This window comes from Eumetopias jubatus, unplaced genomic scaffold (genome assembly GCF_037043125.1).
Source record: "Eumetopias jubatus isolate StellerSeaLion01/CBP00866 unplaced genomic scaffold, mEumJub1_p1.0 scaffold_16, whole genome shotgun sequence".
NCBI lineage: Eukaryota > Metazoa > Chordata > Mammalia > Carnivora > Otariidae > Eumetopias > Eumetopias jubatus.
Window position 1 is genome coordinate 64,934,678 of NW_028274822.1, and position 22,265 is coordinate 64,956,942.

Here is a 22,265-nt window from a genome sequence, read left to right on the forward strand (position 1 = left end):
CTTCTACGCCATGTCCCCTCTGCCTGAAATTCCCTTCCCTACTCTTCTGGCTGACTCCTCCTCAGCCTTTGGGACTCACTTCAGTTGTGATTTCTGTAGGAAGCCCAGGCTGAGTTAGATAGCTTTCCATCTGTGCAGACACCCATCACTGGGAGCATCCTAAGGAAGGGCTGAGCCTTTTGTAGCTTTACTTTTCCTCTGCTTAGTCCCATAACAGGCTCATAGACAACCACCAAGGTGGATGGATGAGAAAACATCCCGTTGATGCTGTGAGTGGGTATGGTGAGGAAGACTTGGGCTGTGACGGGTCCCTGTGCAGCAGAGCCCCTCTGCTCACCTAGGCTCGGCTGTGTGTGCTCTTGGGGAGTCAGGTTTGTCTTTTACTTGCATGTAAGTCATTTTGATGTGCTTCTTGAGGGGGCATATAATACAATGTCTCACAGACTTAACTGAAAAGCACTCCTATGGCCAGGTGGATGTTCCCCCCACCCCCGCCCCCGCCGTGGCCTTCTCAAGACTGATGCTGAGTCAGCTAGAACTTTTTTGGTGAAAATGACAGATATGCAACTCTAGTTGCCTTAGGCAGAAAAGTGAATAAATTAGCATAACAAACTACCCCAAAACTTGCTGGTTTAAAACAATAGCTGTTTTATTATTTGTTTTTGACTGTGAAACCTGGCCAGACTCAGCAGGGACAGCTCATCTTAGTTCTGCACTGAATCTGCTGGGATGGCTGGAGCAGTTTGGGGCCAGAACAGTTCACCATGGGTCCTATGTCAGGACCCTGATTCTCACTGTTGTCTGGATTCTTTGACCCTTTTTATGTGGCCAGCTTGGCGGGGGGGGCGGTCTCAGCACAGTGGTTTCAGGGTACTTGGACTTCTTTCATGGCAACCACCTGGCCAAAGGAACCAGACAAATGCCATAGGGCTCTGGCTTTTCCTCCAGAGGGCAAAAGTTGAACTGCTGGACCTTCTTTAGGCTTAATCTCAGAACTGGAGCAGCGTTACTTCAGTCACATTCTATTACTTAAAACAGATCATAGAGCCAACCCAAATTCAAGGAAAGGGAAGCACACAAGGGCAGGAGTCCTGAGAGATGGTTCACCAGAGCCTATCCAGGTAGCAGTCACCCCAGGCCTGTGGGACTGAGGTGTCCAGGATGATTGATGCTCAGTATAGCAATTCCAAGGCCAAGTCCAGGTCATTAGGACTAGTTGTGCATGTGTGCATAGCTCTCACTCTCCCTCTGACTCCCTACTTCACCTTTCACCTGTGGGCTTTGAATCCGTTCCCTCCAGGCAGTATCATCCGAGCCCGGCCATCTCCAGGTATGTCCCCTCCCAGCTTCACCTGGAGGGGCAGCACATTACATACTTAAAGCTCAGGCTCTGGGGGAGGCAGCTGTGTGGCCTTGGGCAACTTTCCTAACTTGTGTGCCTGTTTCCTCCTCTGTCAGATGAGGATGTCAGAACTATCCACTTCATGGGGCAGTGTGAGATACAGAGAATACCCTGGGCTGTGCTGCCTGCACGGCTTGAGGGGGCACATCAGATGCTCAGTAGAGCAGAGTTCCACAGGGCTTACCCTACTGTGGTTCTGCCTCTCCTGAAAGGAATAGCAGGCTAGCACCTACAAAGACCTCCCAGGAAGGTCCTGAGTGGAGATGGCAGGCACTGATGCGGTTGAGACTCCCTGCCTCTGTCCTCACCATACTTGGAGACGTCTGCTCTTCTGAATCTCACGAGGCTCTTAGTGGTGCTAATTGGTTGCCTTCCTCTGGTGTCTGGCAGGACACTGAACTCAGCCTCAGCACTAGATGCCATGGTCTGCACAGCTCAAGCCTGGGCCCACAGCCCTAATTGTCCTTTCTTTTTTCTTGAGGCTTCCCCGTCAGACACTTGTCATGGCCCAGATGGTCAAGAAACCCACCTTCTTGCTACTGCTTCCCTCCCAGGTCCTCAGCCTCTGGGAAAGTATGGCACATTCTCAGCAGCAGCGTGTCAGGCTCTCTGGCTTACTACACATGGCAACCACCTGACTAGGAAGGGCGTGACATGCCGGTGTAGGTCTGAGTGCAGAGGCACAGGAGCACCAGTTTGAAGACTTCCAGTCCTTCTTACCCGTGTTCTCAGTACCTGCCTTTTACCTACCGTACATAGTTTTCTGTATTCTTCTCTTGAGGATGAAGATGGGGCTAATTAGGGTCTGCCCATCTGGACTATGGAAGAAGAATAGCAATAGCTCTCTTCAGGTCCTTGTAAGTGTGCTCCACTGCTGGTTCTGGCTCCTTCAAAGCTACATAGAGTGCCAAACTGTGTTGGGGCTTGCCCTGGGAATCCTTGGAGTGAAAACTCAGAGCAGACCAGGGCTGAATTTCCTGTATGTTTGTGCTCCAGTAAGGCAATCAGTAGCGACTTGACTGAACTTGACCTGTCACTGTAGAGCTCTGGCTCTTAGATGTGGCCTTGGAGGTAACTGAGGGTCTCAAGGACCTGGCTAGAGCTGCCAGCATGACAGGGTCCTGCTGTAGCAGCCTTTGTTGTTTTGGATTTCAGTAAGTAGTAGAGATGAAATAATATGAGATGTGATTTCCAACTTCCCTAGGGTTTCTGCTTGTTCTCTGAGACAAAATTAGGGCCCTTGCATTTGGCACACCTGCTTGCTGGTGGCCTTACATAGCTGTTTCCCCCTACTGTGTAATGACAAGAAGGAGAGCACATTTCCCATTGTCTTGTGGAAGCTCAGGCTCAGTTTGCCTCTTAGGGGTATGGCTCTGTGGAAGAAATTAAAGTGAGCTGTCTATTCTTTGGGGCCCATGCTGGCCATTGCCTTTTTTGGGTACCAATATTTGATTTTCCATACTTGGACAGTAACCCTGGCAGGACTTTCAGCTGTTAGGCGCCACGGCCTGCCCCTGCCCCACCCTACCCTGTCTGTACTTGCCATCCTGTGATTCTAGAGCTGGTAACCCTCCTTCTGGTGTCCATGCCAACTCCTCTTGGGTAACAGAGACAGAGCATCCTCAACCAAGAGACTCCTTGGCAACAGCACCTTGTTTGTATTAGCGATTGCTGATGTTCAATCTATTGTCATGCATCTAATTTGTCACTGAATGTTACTGAGCCACCACTCAGCAGGCCTGTGCTAGAAGCTGAGGATGTGGTGATAAACTTGACAACAATTGACATGCCACTCTTAGCATGGAAGCAGACTGGTTAGCCATAGGGCCCAGGGCCCAGGAATACTTCCAGTCTTCTGGGTTTCAAGTTGTCATGACTCCTTTGCCATTCTGGTCCATCAAGCTAGCCATACGGCTTCACGGGGTCTTGGTGTGGGTCTGCACACTGTGGGGACTCCAGGAGCTAGTAGCTACATTTCTTCCCCCTATAGGGACTGAACATCCGGTTGAACAGAGCACATACTGTGGAGGAAGTTCAGCCATATGAAATGCCGAGAAGGCTGACTCTCCACAGACTTTAATGCAGTACAAATACACAGGAGGGCTTTTAGAAACAGAAGCATGAGGGAAGTGATACCTGTGGTCGAAGTCAGCTACTGGTCCTAGCCAGCTGTCAGACAGCAAGGCAGAAAGGCCAGGATGCTTGTGTCCAGGCTGCCAGCCAGGTGCAGGTCCATGGGATGGAGAGGTGGCTGAAGATGTAGCCACTGTGACCCAGAGCTGTTGTCGTTAACAACTCAAAACCTTTACAAATGTGTGTCCCCAGAAAGTGGCCAGCTCCTATCCATTGGACCTCTCTGCAAATGCTCAAGCGACCTATGGACTCAGTTGTTCTAGTGACAGAATGCTTTGTCCCCCTTTGAGACTCAGCTATTTAATGTCACTTGGAGAATCTTTTCAGCAGTTTATACTTTAACTAAAACTGTTAGATCATTCCACTCTTAGAGGTAACTTATCGGCAGCCTATTATTTTTTCCTAAGAGCAGTGATTAGAGATAGTACTCAATCATTATTTCAAAATTTTTGACTTTGTTGCTATTCTCCAGTGAATACAAGCCAAGATAGATGTTGTGTGTTTTTTTTTTTCCTTTGTTTCCAGGCAAGCCAATTTTTTCAGTTGATATTCACCCTGACGGGACCAAGTTCGCAACTGGAGGACAAGGTATGTTCACAGAGTAACAGAGGGAGCACTCACAGTCCTGACACCTTGCTCTGCTTCTCCTGGTTGCCCACTGAGCTGAAGATAGAATACTTTTGTTTTTCAGTATGGATATGACTCCATTTAAAATGTACAATTATAATGTGTTATCTGAACAGGTTAAATCAAAATCCTTTTTTGGTTCTAGTGTGCTTGCTCCATATAAACATTTTGGTAGTGGGTGTATCTTCCTAATTCCTATTCATTGGGTTAATATTAAAATCAGTTTTCATCCCCAAGTTCCAGCTTATTGAACATGGAGAGTGGCAGGTGGTCCTTTGGATAGATCCCCAGCCCCAGAGGTTGAGGTTGGGTCTTCATCTTCGTTCTGGCAGTACTTTCTCATCTGAAAAAGGGGAAGAGGTGGTTAAACTAAACTACGGAGTTAGTCGTGTAGTTATTAGGCCCATTTTCTGGGCTCAGAGGAATTCGGCTAAGATAGAGAAGAAGTATACTGTGGGCAAGTAAAAATGCCCATGCCATTTGAAAATATGGTCCATAGTGTTATTACTGTGCTTCATCCAGTGTTACAGTGTCCCAGTAACAGCCCTACTTGGAAAGACAGTCATTTTTCAGACCAGGACACTAAGATGTATATATACGGTTGCACAAGGTAGCATTCCCACAAATCTCAGCCCCCGACAGCTTCACTCTAGAGCCCTTGTCCAGGGCCAAGGCGTCCCTGGACAGCACCTGCAGAGTGCCTCTGTGAGTTCCAGGACCTCAGGCCAGGTGCTGCAGGGTGGGTTGTCTATGGGCTTCCTGCTGCAGTGGTATGCAGGGAGCCCATGATCTCCTTCTGGCACATCGTGGACTGCACCCAGAAGGTACCCACTGACGTCATCTACGACCACTGGACTAAGCTGGGGGACAGGGTTTTTTTCCTCATCCATAAGAAGAGGCATACCTTCTCACCCTTCTCAGTATATAGTAAGGTCAAGAAGAGCTGTTTAGGGAACATTTTTATATACTGGCCAATAGGCAGTTTCAGGTATGCCTTATGATAATTCTGACATGTCCATTTGTAGGCATTTATTGCTTTTTGCTCCTCTATAATAGTTAAATGAGGGGCCAGACTTTTGTTAGTTATCAGTAAATGGAAAGCTTAGAATGAAAAACCATTGCCAAAATGCATAGATAAATTTTTTAGCAGAGTATTCCATAACCTTATGACCCCAGGATCCCTAAATGCCCTCTTTTGATTGATCTCCCATCTGTAGGTGATGGCAAAGGGTAGATAAAAAGGGAATGAGCCTTTTTTCGTATCTTTAGCGCGCATTTCATTTAGACTTGGGTCTCAAAGCATCCAGCCAGCTGTGGGAGCAGCCATGGACTCTAGGCAGCACCTGGAAAGGGATCAAAGTACTGGCAGGGATGTGCTGTTGCCCTTGGTTGCTAGGGTTCCCGTGCACAAACCTGAAAGGGCCCTGGGACATCAGCTTTTCTAGCTCTTCAACTTACAGATGAGGAGTCTGGGTCCTAGGCAGGGATGAGGACCTTCTAGGGGCTCCTGAGGGATGTGTTAGAGGACAGACTAGAGCTCGGTCCAGAGTTCTTTTCAAAGTCAGGTTGGCTTCTCCATACTACTAAATCCACATGCTTTTTGATCCCTATCAGCACTTTATCTTTCTTCATTTCTACTCTATAAGTTAAATTAGTAATGCAAATTTAGTCTCCTCCAATCTAGTCCATCATGGTTTATGAAAGCTAAGTGAGGATTATGTCTCAGGGTTAATACCCAATTTCTACTTCTTGCACGTTGAATTATTTCTGCTCCTTCATTCCAGGACAGGATTCTGGGAAGGTTGTGATCTGGAATATGTCTCCAGTCCTCCAGGAGGATGACGAGAAGGATGAAAATATTCCCAAGATGCTTTGCCAGATGGACAATCACTTAGGTATTACAGAGTGGCCCTTTGCAGGCTTTGCGTGTTGGCAGAGTGCCCAAGGTTAGCACATGTGTTTGTAATTAGAAAGATAAGGCCCCGTGCGGCGGTAACTCCCCTCGGCCTGCTGTCTGAAGGCACAGATGTTGGCTGCACACCTGGGTGAGTTATTCGGCAGAAGACTCGGCCCGCCCACAGAACCATCTTTGGACAGTCTGCAGGTACCTCTGGTGATTTCCTGCTCATGAGTCGTTACTGCCTGATTCCATGGGGCTTTGGGGCCAGCGACCTGGAAGCAGTAGGGTTCTGGGGAAGGGTGTTTTAAAGACAACTCACCAAAATGTCTCAGAATTGCCAATGTGTCACTCTGAGGCCCTCTGCCAGGATCCTTTTGATGGTCGGACAGTGTTGTGGTTTCCTACATTTAGCGCCTTAGTTTCCTGCTTCTGAGCATCAGGGTGACTGTATCTGGCTCTGGTTTCCAACCTAGCTACCTCCCCTGAGATGCTCCATTAACAGCTATGTCCCCTTCCTTAGCTCTGTGTGTTCTTGCTCTCTCCCAGTGTGCCTCAGGGCCCTCTGACCTGGAGCACAAGTCAGTCACAGGTCATGTGTGGGCTACAGCTTGGATAGTGTCCCTTGTATTGCAGGGTTCCCAAAGGCCGAGCTGTGAGTGCTCCCAGAGGCTCTAACCCATCAGGGGCCTAGGAGGCATTTCTGCTGGTCTTAATTTATAAGTGCAGAACCAGTCAACCTGCAGTGTTGACAAGTTTGGAAAATCTAAATTTAAAAGGGCTACAGATGGGATGAAGTCATAGTTTTATGCTCTAACAAGCTGCTCCCCTGAAAGTTTTGGGAAGGGCATTTCAGCCTTTTTAGTACATGCCCTCATTTCAAGAATTCTCCCTGCCCAGAAACACATCTCATGAGATATCCCTTTTGAAATAATGAGATTTAGTTACCAGTTTTCATGGAAATCCACCTCCTGTTGATTGTTTCATCCAGCACTAACACTTCTCAGGTTATGTAGACTTTCCCCTTCTAAACTCTGTCCTGGTCATTTGTTATTACAGCACAAGTAGGATAGTATTTAATCTGGATTATTCTTCTGGGACTCACCCACAGTGGATGCCTTGAATAGTTGAGAGAGAATAGGTTTTATGAACCCTTTGCATCTTGCCAGACTCTGCATAAAGCAAATGGGCATGACTATTGGATTTTCATCACCCTATTTTTTTTTCTTCCCAGCATGTGTGAACTGTGTGCGGTGGTCAAACAGTGGGATGTATTTAGCTTCTGGGGGAGATGACAAACTGATTATGGTGTGGAAGCGGGCTACGTAAGCATCATTTTCCTTTCTTCACATTTTATTTTTAGAAGCTTCTTTGCTGGTCTTAATCACAGTCACCTTTCCCCACTCTGGCACTGAAGTCCCTAGAGCTCCAAACTTCCTGAGTAGCGGGAAGTACACGTAGGCCAGGAGCAGCTGGGGCCTGACTAGGGCTTGGGGAGGTGACCCACCTGCTTGGAGACCTGCTCATTCGCACCCTCACAGGGCTGCAGGGTTTCCACCTGAAAAGCAGTATTAATCCTTTGCATTGCTGACATTGGTAGCTTTGTTTGTTTTGCTTTTCAAATGAAATTTCCCAACATACAGAATAGGTAAAAGTCAAAGCGCTCTGACGGAATCGGGGGTGGGGGGCAGGGAAGGGATCTGGAGCCTACCCTCTTTGCCATTCACCTCATTCTCTGTCAGCCAGCCCCACCCTGGGACTCTAAGGAGCCCCTCTTTGAGAGTGCCTGCTCTGTACCCACAATGAACTAACCATCACCTAGAAAACTTTTTCTGTAATTCTAGGCAGAGTCTCTCAGGGTGGGTCCTGGGTCTCTGTTCCATGACCAGCTCCCCAGGTGACTCTCGGGGCTAGTCAGACTAGGGAACCAGACCCTTACCCCACTGCTTAGCCAGAGTGGCCCTCTGTGTTCTTGCTTATGGCCATGCGAGCAGAGGCACGCTGTCTCCTTTGGCCCACTCAGTGAGCTCCTTCTGTGAGTTTATAAAGAGTTCTGTGGGAGCAAAGTGTATTAACAGAGGCTCTGTGCATCAGTGGTGTCAGCGCCACATCCATGAGGACCTACTCGACTGCTTGCATGGCAGGAGCTAGTACCCATGCTTTGAGTGCTTTGCAAGAGAGCTTTAAAAAAGACTGTTGGCTTTGCTGCTTTAGTCAACATAGATAACACAGTTAGCAGATAATTTGGGAATGTGAAAATATATAAAAATCACCATCTAAAGAAAGCCATGGTTAATATTTTGGTATTTTTCATGTGTGTCTTTCTGATCCATTTTCCATGCATAGATGATATCCATTTACATGTATTCTTTTTCTTTACATAGTGGTGTCTGTCATATTGTATAGGATGTCCTGTGGCCTGCTTCTTTTACTTAATTATATATGGTGAACATTTCCCCATACAGCGGATAGTCTCTTACCACGAGATTTGTGATGGCTGTGTAGTATTTCATTAAGTGCATGGAACATACCTTACCTAATCAGACCCTGTTCAACAATTTGATGCTTTCCAGCCATTGTCTGGTTTTGCTTTGTTCTGTCTGCCATGATAAGCCATGCTGCAGTGAGCATCTCTTTGCAGTGCCTAGAGCATGCTTGGAGTGCCTTTCTGACTCCTCTTTCACACAGGTACATCGGCCCCAGCACCGTGTTCGGCTCCAGTGGTAAGCTTGCCAATGTGGAGCAGTGGCGATGTGTCTCTATCCTCCGGAGTCACTCAGGCGGTGAGTGGGGCTGCCTGTTGGGGTGGGCGGCCCTGGCAGCTGTCTGAGGTCAGCAGCAGCACCTCCATGGCCCCTGTGGACTGTTTTGGTCCTTAAAGCAGCCTTGCATCTGGGCCGTCCCTCCCCATCACCATCGGTCACACCCTGCCTGTCCCTCAAGGTCTGTGTAGTCACTGTACCCACTGCCTGCCTCCAGCTGCACTCAGTGACCCCACTTCTGCCCTCATTGGGTATATGTTTATATCTTCAGTGTAGAACTCCCCATGTTCTGCTGTTTATCCTGGTGAACTGAATCACTACCTTCATCAGTGGATCACTAAGTCTGTAAGCACACTTTATTTATTCCACAGAAACCAGCACACATGAAAAGAGGCCCAATGAAAAGTTTTTTACTTGACCTTGAGTATATCTGAAAAGTGTTTAATAGACTTGGAATGGAAAGGGACACATCTTTACAGATTTGGACTGAAGAGGAGGAAGGTCAGTCAAGAGCAGTCAAAAGCCATGTGCTATACACTCAGATTCCAGGGACGCTAGAGTGACTGTACCTCAGAAAGCCTGTGGTCTAGCCCAAGAATGGCCTGAAGCATTTCCCAGACAGGGGGACAGCAGAAGCCAGAAAGGCCTGGTGCACATGGTGGGTCAGCAGCATTTCACCACAGCTGGATCTTTACATACAAGGCAAGGAGCAGTACAGAGTGGAGCTGGCTGAGTGTCAGGGGCCAGGTCATGGAAGGTTTGTGTTCCTGTTAATGAAGGTGGCCTTTATTGTGAAAGAGACAGGGAGCTTTTAAAAGCTTTGAGGTGTAAGAGGGAGATCATTCAGACAGGTATGTAGAAAAGGAGATTGTTTCAGTGGTTCAGATGAAAATTGCAAGGGCCTGAACCAGGCCTGGGATGATAATTGGGATGGAGGGGGAGACCGACTTGGGAAATTCTTAGGACGAAGCTGGGGAGGGATGAAGGAGATTCCTAGCTGGTGCCTGCGTAGCTAATGGTGTCCTCTCTTAGACCATAACGATAGTGGGCTTACAGGATGGACACCAATTCAATGTGGGATGTGCTGAGTCTGGGGAGTGGGGGCAGGGAAGAATGTCACAAGACTTGGAATTGAGCTTGGAGCTCCCTGGAGCTCTGGGAGAAGATGGGGCAAGAGTGAGTGGTTTGGAAGGCATTGGCTGTAATCCAGTGACAGTTTATGCCCTGCAAGTACTCTACAGACACTTCAAAGGTAAACAGACCCACCTCTTGGTGCCCATAGATTAAGTCCACATTTTTGAAAACTGGCAGAGTAGCATTGTATAATTGTTGATAACCATAAAAATGTGTAACTTAACCTCACTTATTCACAGTTGCTCACAGCAGAGTCTAATTGGGCTCCTCTGGAACTTGGAGAAAGTGTCCATGCAGGTGTTCAAGTGTGTGGTGGGGCCTCAGTGAGGCCTTTGATGGGTTCCCTAACCTGAGACTTGGGCTCAGCCATAACTTCAACTTCTTTCCAGGCCCACCATCCCAGGGCTCTCCTTTACCAGGCAAGTAGGGTTGCCCACTTTCAGCAGGGACACCCATTCCTTGTTCAATGGTCCTGATAGCAGTTATGAACAGAACTCTTTAAGAAGAAAAACCAATGAAAAAGCAGAAATAAATAAGTAGAAAGCACTGGGTCTTTGAAAGTGAAGTGTGGAAAACATATACTTGGCATATTTAATTGGTGGGGGAGGGGAGGAAGAAAAAAACCTAGATGAAGTTAGAAGTAAAGGGTCTAGGAAAACATTTAACCTAGAGGGAAAAAATTATCACAGAGTACAGCATAATGTTTATTAAGCTAAAAAAAAAAATAATGCTAAAAGAAATAAAATTTTCTAGAAAATATAAATTTTCAGAATTGATACCATAAGGTTAGGAAAACTTAAGGTAGTAACCAATGAAAAAATTGTAATCATCAGTAATGCCTCCTGATCCTAAGTTGTTTTTTGATTTGTTGATGCATTGTTTCAAGCTTTTAAGAAAAATTATTCCAGAATGTAGACCTATTTATTCTTCAAAGGAAGCTGTCACCCTGGATTTCCAAAACCTAAAAAAATAACAGTAAAACAAAAGCTTAGATGAATATGAAAAAAAAGATAGAAAAATTAGAAATAATGCTTGTGAATTTGGTAACTTTTGAAAATAGTAATTCATTTTGACTATGATTTATAATGGAAGAATTTTGTGTAAAGGGACTCTATTACTATAACAACATACTAGGAAGTTAAACAAGAAAAGACACTTGGGGCGCCTGGTTGGCTCAGTCGGTAGAGCATGTGACTCTTAATCTCAGGGTCTTGAGTTCAAGCCCCAAGATGGGCATGAAGCCTACTTTAAAACAAAACAAAACAACAACAGCAATAAAACACACACAAAAAAATAGTCATCTTAGGAGGTGTTCTGAAAGGGATATTAGATAATTTAGCCTCAGTTTTTAATAAAAATATTTTTTAAATGGCCGTAGGAAGTTATTTCCTTAACATGAAATGTCTTTTTCAAACCAATGGCAAATATTATAACACACAGCTATTAGAACTTAAAAAGCACTGAAAAGCACCTACGGATAATAATGAGTCAATGAGTTGGTCTCATATAAGAAAATTTTTCATTATTCATCTTTCACTAGTAATAGCCAATTAGAATATCTAATGATACAAAGAGACTCTTATACAGCAGGAAGAAAAACTGTAAATACTCAGGAATACTCTTACCAAGAAATGTATGAGATCTGTAAGACTTAAACCACAAACCTTTTTTGAGAGAGATAAAATGACCACTTCATAAATGGAAAGACCGAATAAAATAAAGACACAATTTTTTCCCAATTTCATTTAACAGATATTTATTGAGCACCTGGTATATTTTGGGTGCTGTTCTACCCTCAGGGAGTTTACATTCTTATAAGAGAGACAGACAACTAGTGCCATCAGAAACTAGAAGATAAGTGCTAAGGAGCAAAATGAGATGAGGTTTTCCAGGAGGCCTCATTGAGAAGGTGACATCCAAGAGGAGAGCAGGTGGAGGTTAGGAGGTTAGGGGACAAGTGGTGCACATCCAAAGAGCTTTCCAGGCTGAAGGAATAGCCGGGACAGTAGCCTTGGAGTGTGGCTGTGTGCTTGGTGTGTTCACAGGACCACCTGAGGCTAGGACATGACCACTGTGAGGGGCTCTTCTCTGAGTGAGACGGGAAGGCTCAGTAGGATTTTGAGTAGAGCAGTGAGGAGGCCTGTGGCCGCTGCACAGACTATAGGCAGCACTGGAGAGACCACTGAGGAGGCTGCTGACATAATCTCGGTGAGAGACAGCGGACCTGGGTCATAGCGGTGGAAGTCAGGAGGAGCAGTGGTCAGATGCAGAGTTCTTGGCAGATGGGATGTAGGGTGTGAGATAAGCAAAGGAATCAGGACGGTTTGGACTGTGGTCTGGTGGGTGTCAAGGGTGCAGTTGCCATCACCTGATGGCGGGTGTGTAGGTGGGACAGAAATGCTTGCTGAGGGAAATGTTTAGGAATTGGCTTTGGGGCATGTTTAGTTTGCATTGCCTAGCAGAGGTGTGAGTGGCCCTGCTGCATAGGCATTTTGATATGTGAGAGTTGAGTACAGGGGAGAAGTACGTGGGACTGGAGGCCAAGGGTGGAGGCTGGGTTTCGGAGGGTGATGAGGAACCAGTGAAAGAGGCTGAGATGGACAGTAGGCCAGTTCAGATAGTGGAGAGAAAGTTTGAAGGAGAAGCGATCGAGCAGTGTATCACATGTCTTGAGGTCAGGTGAGGACTGAGGATATTGACCATTGGACTTGATGACATGAAGGCCTCCTATGGCCTTGGCTGGTGCCCATGGCCTTGGCTGCTGCTGTTAATGTTGGTGCAGTTGGGTGGAAACCTCATTAGAGGGTCCTCAAGAAAGACCCAGGGGAGGACAGCTAGATTGAACCAGGCTGGGTTTTGTCAGGCACCTGTGAAAACATAGAAGAGCAGAGGGTATGGTGGACTCTAAGCCAAACAGGGAGACAGACAGCAGAAGGCCCATAGCACCTGGAAGTTCTGTTGGAGTTGAGAGGGAGCTGGAAGCACCGGTTGATGGTAGGATTATGGGAGGGCTGGAATTCAAACCAGGGAGGAATTACAGTGATTTGTTTGGGGGGAATCTCTGGGCATGACTGGGAATGAATGCCTGAGGTAACAGAAGCCAAGGTTACTAGAGGAGGAGACGGAGTTTAAGGATCCAAGAGCCTTGGGTATTTAACAGATCATCCTCCCAGAATCACCAAGAATGATGATGAGAATATCCAGAATGACAGTGACCAGAAACTTAACTCTTCAAATGCAGGAGGGTCTCAGATGTATGTAGATGTGCAGTGGGAAAGAGCAGGAATAGTCTGAAGAAAGAAGCTCCAAAACTGGGGTTTAGGGAGAAAATTACTGGAAAATTAGTCCATAAGTGGCTTTACTGCATAACTCAGCAATGACTCCAAAGGGCATTTGGAAGAATAAGGAAGGTTGCAGAAGAAATCATTCAAAGCTGCAATGATTAAAATGTCATGGGTTTGGGGGCAAAACTAACAACATTGAAGTAGACTTAACATGTACCTAGGAACTTGGTATATTATTGTGAAGGAGGTATCAATTACCAATTATGAAAAGAAGTATTCCCCACTTGTGAAAGAATAAACTGTTACACAGTTTGTAGAGAGTAGTGTAGAGCCTCATTACAGCATGCACTGAAATAAATTCCAGATATTAAAGAGAGAAACATTCTAAGTAATTAAAGCAGAAGAAAACAGATTTGAATATTCATCAAACCTCTAGCAGAGGGAATATTTTTTAAGGTTAAAAGGCAATAAAAGACCTCACAAGGGATAATAACAGACTTTACTATATAAATCTCCTACAGTATAGGAAGATAAACTGATAGAATTTGTAGCTAATGCCTGTATTATTAGTAGTCCATGGAAATTGCTCGGAAAATCACATCTCCCTTCTGGAGTTCCCAGCCGACCACCTCTCTGCTCTAGGACTTAGGTACCACGGTGAAATTCTGATGTTTACATTCTGCCCCTCCTGGCCTCTGAGCTCCTAGAGGAGGTTTTTATTCCTCATTTTTGTAGGCACTGCATTGGTGTTTGCTAGACCCGCTGCACAGAAGGCCTCTCGACAGACAGAAGATGGGAGCAAAATAGTTGAAGAAGACAATTTTAGACAGATATGAAAAATCTTCATTTTCATTAGTAAAGTGAAGTTAAAATATAAAAATGTACTTAATAAGTTAGAAGACAAAATCATAATCCCCAAGATAATAGAATTTTGAAATGAACATTCTGCTTATAAAAGTGTGAAATTATAGAGGTTTCTAGAAAGCTATCTACAGGGTTAAGAGAATCCAGACTTGGGAAAGTCTTCAGGCATTCTGCCCAGAGTCCCACTTTGGGATATCAGTCACAAGAAATAAGCCAGAGTGTGGTGAATGGCATACACCCGTGTGCTCATTAGCTTGAAACCTGGGACCCAATTAATAATTCATTGTTGAATCAGGTCTGTTTATGGTAATGAATGCTCTCAAAGACATAGAATGCAGAACAAAACAAAAGGAGCCCTTAGGATCATAATAGGCTATGAGGATACTAAATGCAGCACACTAGTGCATATGCAGTGTGAAATACAAAGTGCAATACCTTGGGGGAAAAAAATCATCAAGCTGTCCCTGAAGATTGTAAATGATAGAAAAAAAACAAATAGAAGTTTTGAGTATTTTGCTTACACCTTTTTTAAAAATCCTATGAGAAGAGGACTAGATAGCTATTAACTTGCTGCTGTTTCTGTTTCCTCACCTCACCAGCCGTTCTTCCGTACACCTAGCACTGCACCAGGCACAGAGGTTAGAAAAATCACACCTGCATGGCGAGATGGGCCCGGTCATCGTCACCGTCATAGTCACAGCTCACCTTTATCGATGCCTTGGTGTGTGCCTGGCACCGTGCTACAGCAGTTTCTCACATTTAATCCTCATAATAATAACCCTCTGAGCATAGGGTTGTTTTTTTTTAATCTGCATTTTATAGATAAGAAAACTGAGTCACAAAGAATTGAACATGAGTGATTGTGTTTGGGGGCTCTCTAGGGAAGGGATACTCTACTCTGGTGGGGTCTTGGAGATGAGGTCCATTTTGTGAGGAGAAGGGCCTAAAGATGGCCTCCCACTCACTGGGCAGCTATTGAACTCTGGCTGTGTGTGCTAGGCATTCTCCTAGGTGCTGTGCCTGTAGTGCTCAAAGGGCTCTCAGAAAGGCCCAGTTGGGATCAAGAGAAGCGAGCTTAGCAAGCCTGAGGCCACAGACCCAGCAGGTGTCAGAGCCAGGGTTCTTATACGTGGCCCCAAGCTCTCAGCTATGCCCTCAGTTACCTCTTTTGTGAGGGATGAGGGAGGTCACTTAGATGCCTCAAATGTCATGACCAGTTCATAAACCTTAGTGGGGAAGTTTTACAGATTGGTTTTTAAGAGTCTACTTATGATTTCAAGTCAAGTTTCCTCAAACATGAGATGCTAGGGGCTGCTGGCCCACCTGGCAGACGGGTGTTGGCAAGTGCTCCCCTCACTGAGTCTGCACACCAGGTAAGACACTCACCGCCAGCCCTCTGTCTTCCAGATGTGATGGATGTAGCATGGTCTCCCCATGATGCCTGGCTGGCCTCGTGCAGCGTGGACAACACTGTCGTCATCTGGAATGCTGTGAAGTTCCCAGGTCTGGGCCTCTGACTGGGTGGCGGCAAAAATGGGCTGATCATCTGGAGCAGGGTGGGCTCTCTGTCTCCTAAGGCTGGTGGTAACAGGTGTCTCACAGTGAATGGGAACTCATGTGTCTTGTCAGCAACTCAGTTCTTTTTTTCTTCGTCAGTGACATTTGTTTAAGATTTTAAGAGGTTTATGTTGAAAAGAAAAATAGTAACTGAGTACTAGCGTGGATGTGCCACAGATCATGAGGGTGATAGGGTGGTGGTGCATGTGGTTGGGCACCTGGTGTTCCCCCTACACACACACATGCCCTTGAGGGCATGCCTCCCCACTGCTGGGCTCTGGCCTCCACTCAGTTGCCATCTCCTCTCTGAAGCTCTTAAGCAGATATAGGCTAACAAATCCAGTTTTGCAAAAGATCGGTATTTCTTACTAATGTGTTTAAAGTCACAACAGATGGCATAACCTGGCATATCACTGCAGTTTATAAGATACTTCTGTTCCTCTTTGGTATCTGGAATAAGTTTTGTTCATGGGCTAAAAAGCATCCTCCATGAACTTGGTCCAAGTCATTTTCTCTCTCTGTAAGCCACCAGGATGGGTGGGGTTGTGGGGGGTGCATTTTCATTGTGGTCACGGCCAGATTTAGAGTTGGGGCGGCATTTAGATTATAGATCTCTAGGACGTGCTGTTTCATACTCCTTTGTCCTCAGTGATGACTTACCAAGAACTTTCAGCATAGTGCTCCATCCCCGAAGCTATTAGTCCTGCTCATTATCAGGGAGCTGCCAGGGAGGTTCAAATCAGAAATACTGATGTTACAGCCCAGGTGGGCATGGCCCCCTGTTCAGATGGAGAAACCACTGGCAGAGCTGCCTACCACAGACAAGTCAAAGGGGCAGAATTTGGCTCTGGCCCAAGCCTGGATCCCTGCTTGCCTGCCCTTTAGGGGGCTTGTGCAGGCTCGATATTAGCTGTGGCTAACGGGAAATTACAGTACCTGTCTCCTGGTGCAGTCCTTCTTTCAAGTTGCTTTTGCCTTCTGGGTGATAGACATTTTTGGGGGGATATGTGCTATGGTAAGCGCTGTGAATTGTGGAAGACTGTTAAATCACAGATCTGTACCTCTGAAACAAATAATACAATATATGTTAAAAAAAAAAAGATAGGGGAAGAATGAAGGGGGGGAAATCAGAGGGAGAGACGAACCATGAGAGACGATGGACTCTGAAAAACAAACTGAGGGTTCTAGAGGGGAAGGGGGTGGGGGGATGGGTTAGCCTGGTGATGGGTATTAAAGAGGGCACATTCTGCGTGGAGCACTGGGTGTTATGCACAAACAATGAATCATGGAACACTACATCAAAAACTAATGATGTAATGTATGGTGATTAACATAACAATAAAAAAATTTTTTAAAAGTTGCTTTTGCCTTGATAGTGATTAGATTAGGGTGCTTGTGCCCAGGGATGGGAGCTGGCCAAGGTGGACTCCTGAAGTCCCTTCTCTTGGCTAGCCGTTCCATAGCCCATGGATTGCAGCTCATGTTTCTATGTAGACTCATCATTTCCCTCTAGCTAATGCTTTTCCAATCTCTTCTTTTCCTTCACAGAAATTCTAGCTACTCTGAGAGGCCATTCTGGCTTGGTAAAGGGGTTGACCTGGGACCCTGTTGGTAAATACATTGCCTCTCAAGCTGATGACCGCAGCCTAAAGGTATGGAGAACGCTGGACTGGCAGTTGGAGACCAGCATCACCAAGCCTTTTGATGAGGTAAGGAGACAGCCCAGGGAGCTCAGTCCAGCAGCCTCCCTGGCCTCCATGCACAGAGGAGAAGCTGGCTGGAGTCCATACCTTGTGGGTGAATGCAGAGTCTAGGGGCCTGAGCAGACTGTCAGGGTTCTCTCGGGATGGGCACTCTGGCCCAAAGAGTCAGATGATGAAAATCTTTCATTTCTCAGATGGTATTAAGTGTCCAACTTTGAAGTGAGGAAAAAGCTGAAGAGAACCTTAGTGATTCCTCCATACCATTGTGCCACACAGGTAGAGGAGGCCCTCTCTTTTATTTTTCCTGACCGTGCTGTGGCTTTACTCACCGACTTGCACTCTACATGCCAGCCAACTTCTTTCTTGGGTAGTGTAAGCAGTACAGCGTGCAGAATGTCTGGATGTCAGACTGCAGTGACTTGTATAGTATTTTACTACCTTTTCTTTTATTTGGGTTCTCATTTCATGTGGAATCAGAGTTCAAGGTCTCCATTATTTGTTAGATATTTCTTAAGTGCCTACTATGAGAAGGGTAGTACTGGATAAAGGAAATGAAAGTGGACTGAGATGGAGTCTCTTCCTTGAAGCTTAGAGCCTGGTGGGAAAGATAGACTTTGACATCCATTGTGAGTATGGTGATGGAGTTGTCCAGATTGTGCAGAAACAGCCCAGCAGTGCTGATTGCATCAGATGAAGGGCTGTGAGCAAAGTTTTGCAGGAGATGTAGACATGTGCCTCCCGGGTAAGGGCTGGCTGCGGAAGGAAGGTGGAAATCATGTATTCAGTTTTCCCCAAATCAACAGCACTACATTAGCACTGGTATTCACCCTGTTTAGTCCTGCCCTCCTTGGCTGCAGCCTGGTACAGATGACATGAGCCCTCATGCCTTCTGGAGCTCCTCCTCAGGGCTCCAGCAAGCAGGCAGCGGGGTCCCACTAATATCGGTTCCTGGGGTCAGCTATGGAGATAGGCAGGAGTGTTTGGAATCCCAGTGGGAGCTGGTGGGACTCCTCAGCCTGAGTGGGCTTGAGGCAGGTATGTCACTACACTCAAGGCCACTCCTTGTCCTACCCTTCTCTGGGGCTGTGAGGCCAAGATCTTAATTCCTAACTCTTTAAGGCTGCCCTGGACTGACCTTGAGCTTCAGGGGGCAGGCTTTCTGGCCTATATCATCTCACTTTGCAGGAATAATAATGTGGAGGGATGCCTCACTTCAGCCCTACTCCAGGTTAGGGGAACAGTGCCTTTCGGCCATGCATTTTATAGTTTATATGGACTTTAAAATGCTCTTCTCCTTTGCAAGTAGCACCACCAGGCTTCAGTTGAGTCAGGCTGGAGAAAGTGTGTAGTGGCTTACAGTCACTGGTTGCATCACAGAGACAGGCTCCTAAGGGTCCCCAGGGCTCTTTCTCCACCGAAGTGAATGCTCTGCAGGCTTCATGTGGTAGGGTTAACATGCTGGGCAGAAGAAAGAGGTCAGCGGCCAGACAGCTTTGTCCCAAACAGAACTGACAGTTAAAGAGGTGGCTGTCCTGCAGATCCCCTCAGGCCTATGTCGCTCTGTTGCACTCAATTCCCATAGGGGGGTGTAGGATGCTGCAGCTCCCAACCTCATCTGACAGAGCCTTTTTTATTAGATCATCTAGAAAGACTGGAATGTTACAGCTGTCAGCATAGCCAGAAGCTTGTGTACATGCTCCACCATCATACATTTATAAATCAGAATTCAACTTTATTCTTGAGGACAGAGTTTTGGTCACACAGTTGGTCTTAAGCTCCTTCCAAGTGCAGATGTTTCTTTCAGTGTGGAGGGACAACCCATGTGTTGCGGCTCAGCTGGTCACCTGATGGGCACTACCTGGTGTCTGCCCACGCCATGAACAACTCTGGCCCCACTGCCCAGATCATTGAACGGGAGGGCTGGAAGACCAACATGGACTTTGTCGGGCACCGGAAAGCTGTGACTGTCGTGGTGAGTGTACTTAGCCTCCACCTGGGTGGTGTCTTGCCCCGAGGCTGGGTCACATGTGGGACTGAGGTGGTGGGCTCTGAGAGTCAGCACATGCCACATTCTTGTTTCATTTTAATTACTTATGTTTCATAATTTTTATTATTTTTTTTAAAGATTTTATTTATTTATTTGGCAGAGAGAAGGGAACACAAGCAGGGGGAGTGTGAGAGGGAGAAAAAGGCTTTCCGCTGAGCAGGGAGCCCGATGTGGGGCTCGATCCCAAGACCCTGGGATCATGACCTACACCAAAGACAGATGCTTAACGACTGAGCCACCCAGGCGCCCCATTTCATAATTTTTAAACAGATTTTATAAAACAGAATACATGCTCACATGTTTTAATGAATATCACCAAAATCGGTCTTTGATTGGGAACATTGTAGCTCCACACTAGCCATTTTACACATTTGGGTCAGGTCCTGGGTGCTCAAGCATGGTGGTCCTGACAAGTGCTCCAGTAGCATGTGCCTGCTAAGCACGTGTGCCTGCACCCCAACAGTGGCCAGGCATAGCTGTGAGGCCATGCTATGGATCACCTGAGTCTGGAGCTGCCCCGCCCAACCTTGTCGTGGAGGGTGAAGGATATCAGAAGATGTGGACTACCATTAATGAGGATTTTCTCAGCACTGGGCAACCAAAACAAAGTAAATAGGTTGGTGGGCTAAGGTTGATAAAAGTGAAGGATCATCCAGGACCCTGATCTCAGTTTTTCATGTTCCTTAAAATGGCCTAATCTTTCTGACTGTTTAAATTAATAATAAATATTATAGAGGTGCCTGGGTGGTTCAGTTGGTTAAGAGTCCGACTTGTGATTTCGGCTCAACTCATGATCTCATGGGTCATGGGATCAAGCCCCTCATTGGGCTCCGCGATCAGCAGGAAGTCTGCTGGAGATTCTCTCCCTCTCCCCCTCCCCCCATGCACTGGCTCTCTCTCTCTCAAATAAATCTTTAATAATAATAAATATTATATGTTGTGACTTAAGATATATATGTTTTATACAAATATTGCTTAATTTTTTTTGTACTGGAGCCCACAGAGGACTTTGTTTGAAGCCAGGTCCTTGTTATGAAAATGTTTGAAAATCACTGCTTCAGGGTAGCACACGGCTTCCACATGACTGTCAGGTGGTACTCATAGGCACTGTAAGAGTGTCTCTGTGAGACCGTGGTACTGAGGCCTCTCAGTCAACTCAGGGTGAGACTCAAACCCAGGGTGCACACCTCCAGGTTCCGTGTTGTTTGGTCTCTGTGCACCACGAGCCATTCCTGCCTGCCCTCAGGAATTAAAACCCCTGTGGGCCAGTCCTGCTGATATCAGGCTCCAGGGAGCCACCCTTCCTCCTCAGCTGTCCTGGCTTGGGGATTCCAGCTCTGAGTCTAGAGTTCCCATCCCTTTCAATCCAGGAATATGGCAGGAGCTCTTTGTGTGCTTCCAACCTTTCCAAAAAGCAGCACCCAGGTTACACTGAGGATAGCCCCCAGTATGGACTTTAGCGTGACTTAGCCATCGTCCCTGGCCAAGTGAGATTATTCAGGGCTGATCAGTATATGCCAGACAGTTTTGACTCTCAGCAACAACTACAGTGAAGCGTAAGGGATTATTGGAGTGGATATCTGACAATCCCATTGACCTCTGTCAAGACTTTGTCCCTAAAGCCAGGTCCTGGAACTGGCCTTGCTGAGGCCAGGAGGAATTCAGAGAGCCAGTTTCAGTAGCTCCCATGCCATCAACCTGGCTGCAGGCCCAGAAATGGAGAGTTGGTAGAGCCAACTTCAAATCCTTGTCCCACCACTTACTCATTGGGTGACTTGGCCCACATTTCCTGGCCTCCCCGAGACTCTGTTTCAACCTCAGCAAAATGCCTCCTGGGTAGTTATGAAGATGAAGTAAAGCATGACAAGTGCCTGGGGCTCGGAGAATATGTCATTGTGGGTTTCCTGCAGACAAGGCTGGTATTGTGGTATATTTCTAATATTTGGCATAGGGTATATGCTTGATGCTTGATTAATTATTTTAACATTGTTATTTGGCTTTAGAAATTTAACCCAAAAATCTTCAAAAAGAAGCAGAAGAATGGGAGTTCTGCAAAGCCCAGCTGCCCATATTGCTGCTGTGCTGTTGGCAGCAAGGACCGTTCTCTCTCTGTCTGGGTAAGCCCCTACTCCCTCCCCCCAACCCCCTACCAAGAGCTTTTGTGGCTCCTGCAGGGGAAAGGAAAAGGAGCTGGTGAAGGAGGCGGAGCCCAGAGGCCTGGAAGGGGAGAGACCTCCCCCACACTTCTAGTGGTGCTCAGTGTGTCCTTCTGCCCTACACCTGGGATCAGGCCCCCTTGTTACCCCAGGAAGATGGAAGGACTGAAGACTGGGCTTGGGCCCAGCTTGGAGAGGCCACCCTGAGCCCCAGTCGGAGCAGCTCTGTGTCCAGACTCAGGGAATACCCTCAGTTGGTGTGCTGTGTTTGCTTCCTTTTAGAAAACCTTTCTATCTATATATAACCTATAGCAAATGTATTCACCTAAAGTATACACCTCGGTGCGTCATCACACATGTATGACATGCATACATACAGTCTAACCACCACGCCATAACCCCTCGCCCCTGCCCAGTCAAAACCCCACTTCCCGACCCGCCTTGGCCAAGGCAACCACTCCAGTGATGTCTGTCACATCGATGAGTTGTGTAGTTGTGTTGCTTTCACTTGGCATAATATTGTTGAGATTCATGCTTGTTGTTGCATTTTACAATCAGTGGTTTGTTCCTAACTAGTTATTAATTTCCCCCATAAGCAGAATGGATTTGTAGTTGTAGACTTGAAGGTTATCCTCTGGCTACATTTTTTACAGTTATTTGTCACAGAGAAATTACTGTGTACACTGTGGGTTTTTTTTC

General features: G+C 46.5%; 1 protein-coding gene across 3 annotated transcripts in view; it reads left to right on the forward strand.

Annotated features, from left to right (window-relative positions):
• Positions 1-22,265, forward strand: part of HIRA (histone cell cycle regulator) — an 84,298-nt gene that overhangs the window by 14,271 nt on the left and 47,762 nt on the right. For 2 of the 3 annotated variants that reach the window (XM_028094775.2, XM_028094776.2), the window contains 8 exons: positions 4,061-4,123; positions 5,947-6,057; positions 7,294-7,384; positions 8,748-8,842; positions 15,511-15,606; positions 17,209-17,369; positions 19,168-19,335; positions 21,414-21,527. In XM_028094775.2, coding sequence (XP_027950576.1) covers positions 4,061-4,123; positions 5,947-6,057; positions 7,294-7,384; positions 8,748-8,842; positions 15,511-15,606; positions 17,209-17,369; positions 19,168-19,335; positions 21,414-21,527 — 899 coding nt within the window. The other variant, XM_028094777.2, reaches the window with a different exon arrangement.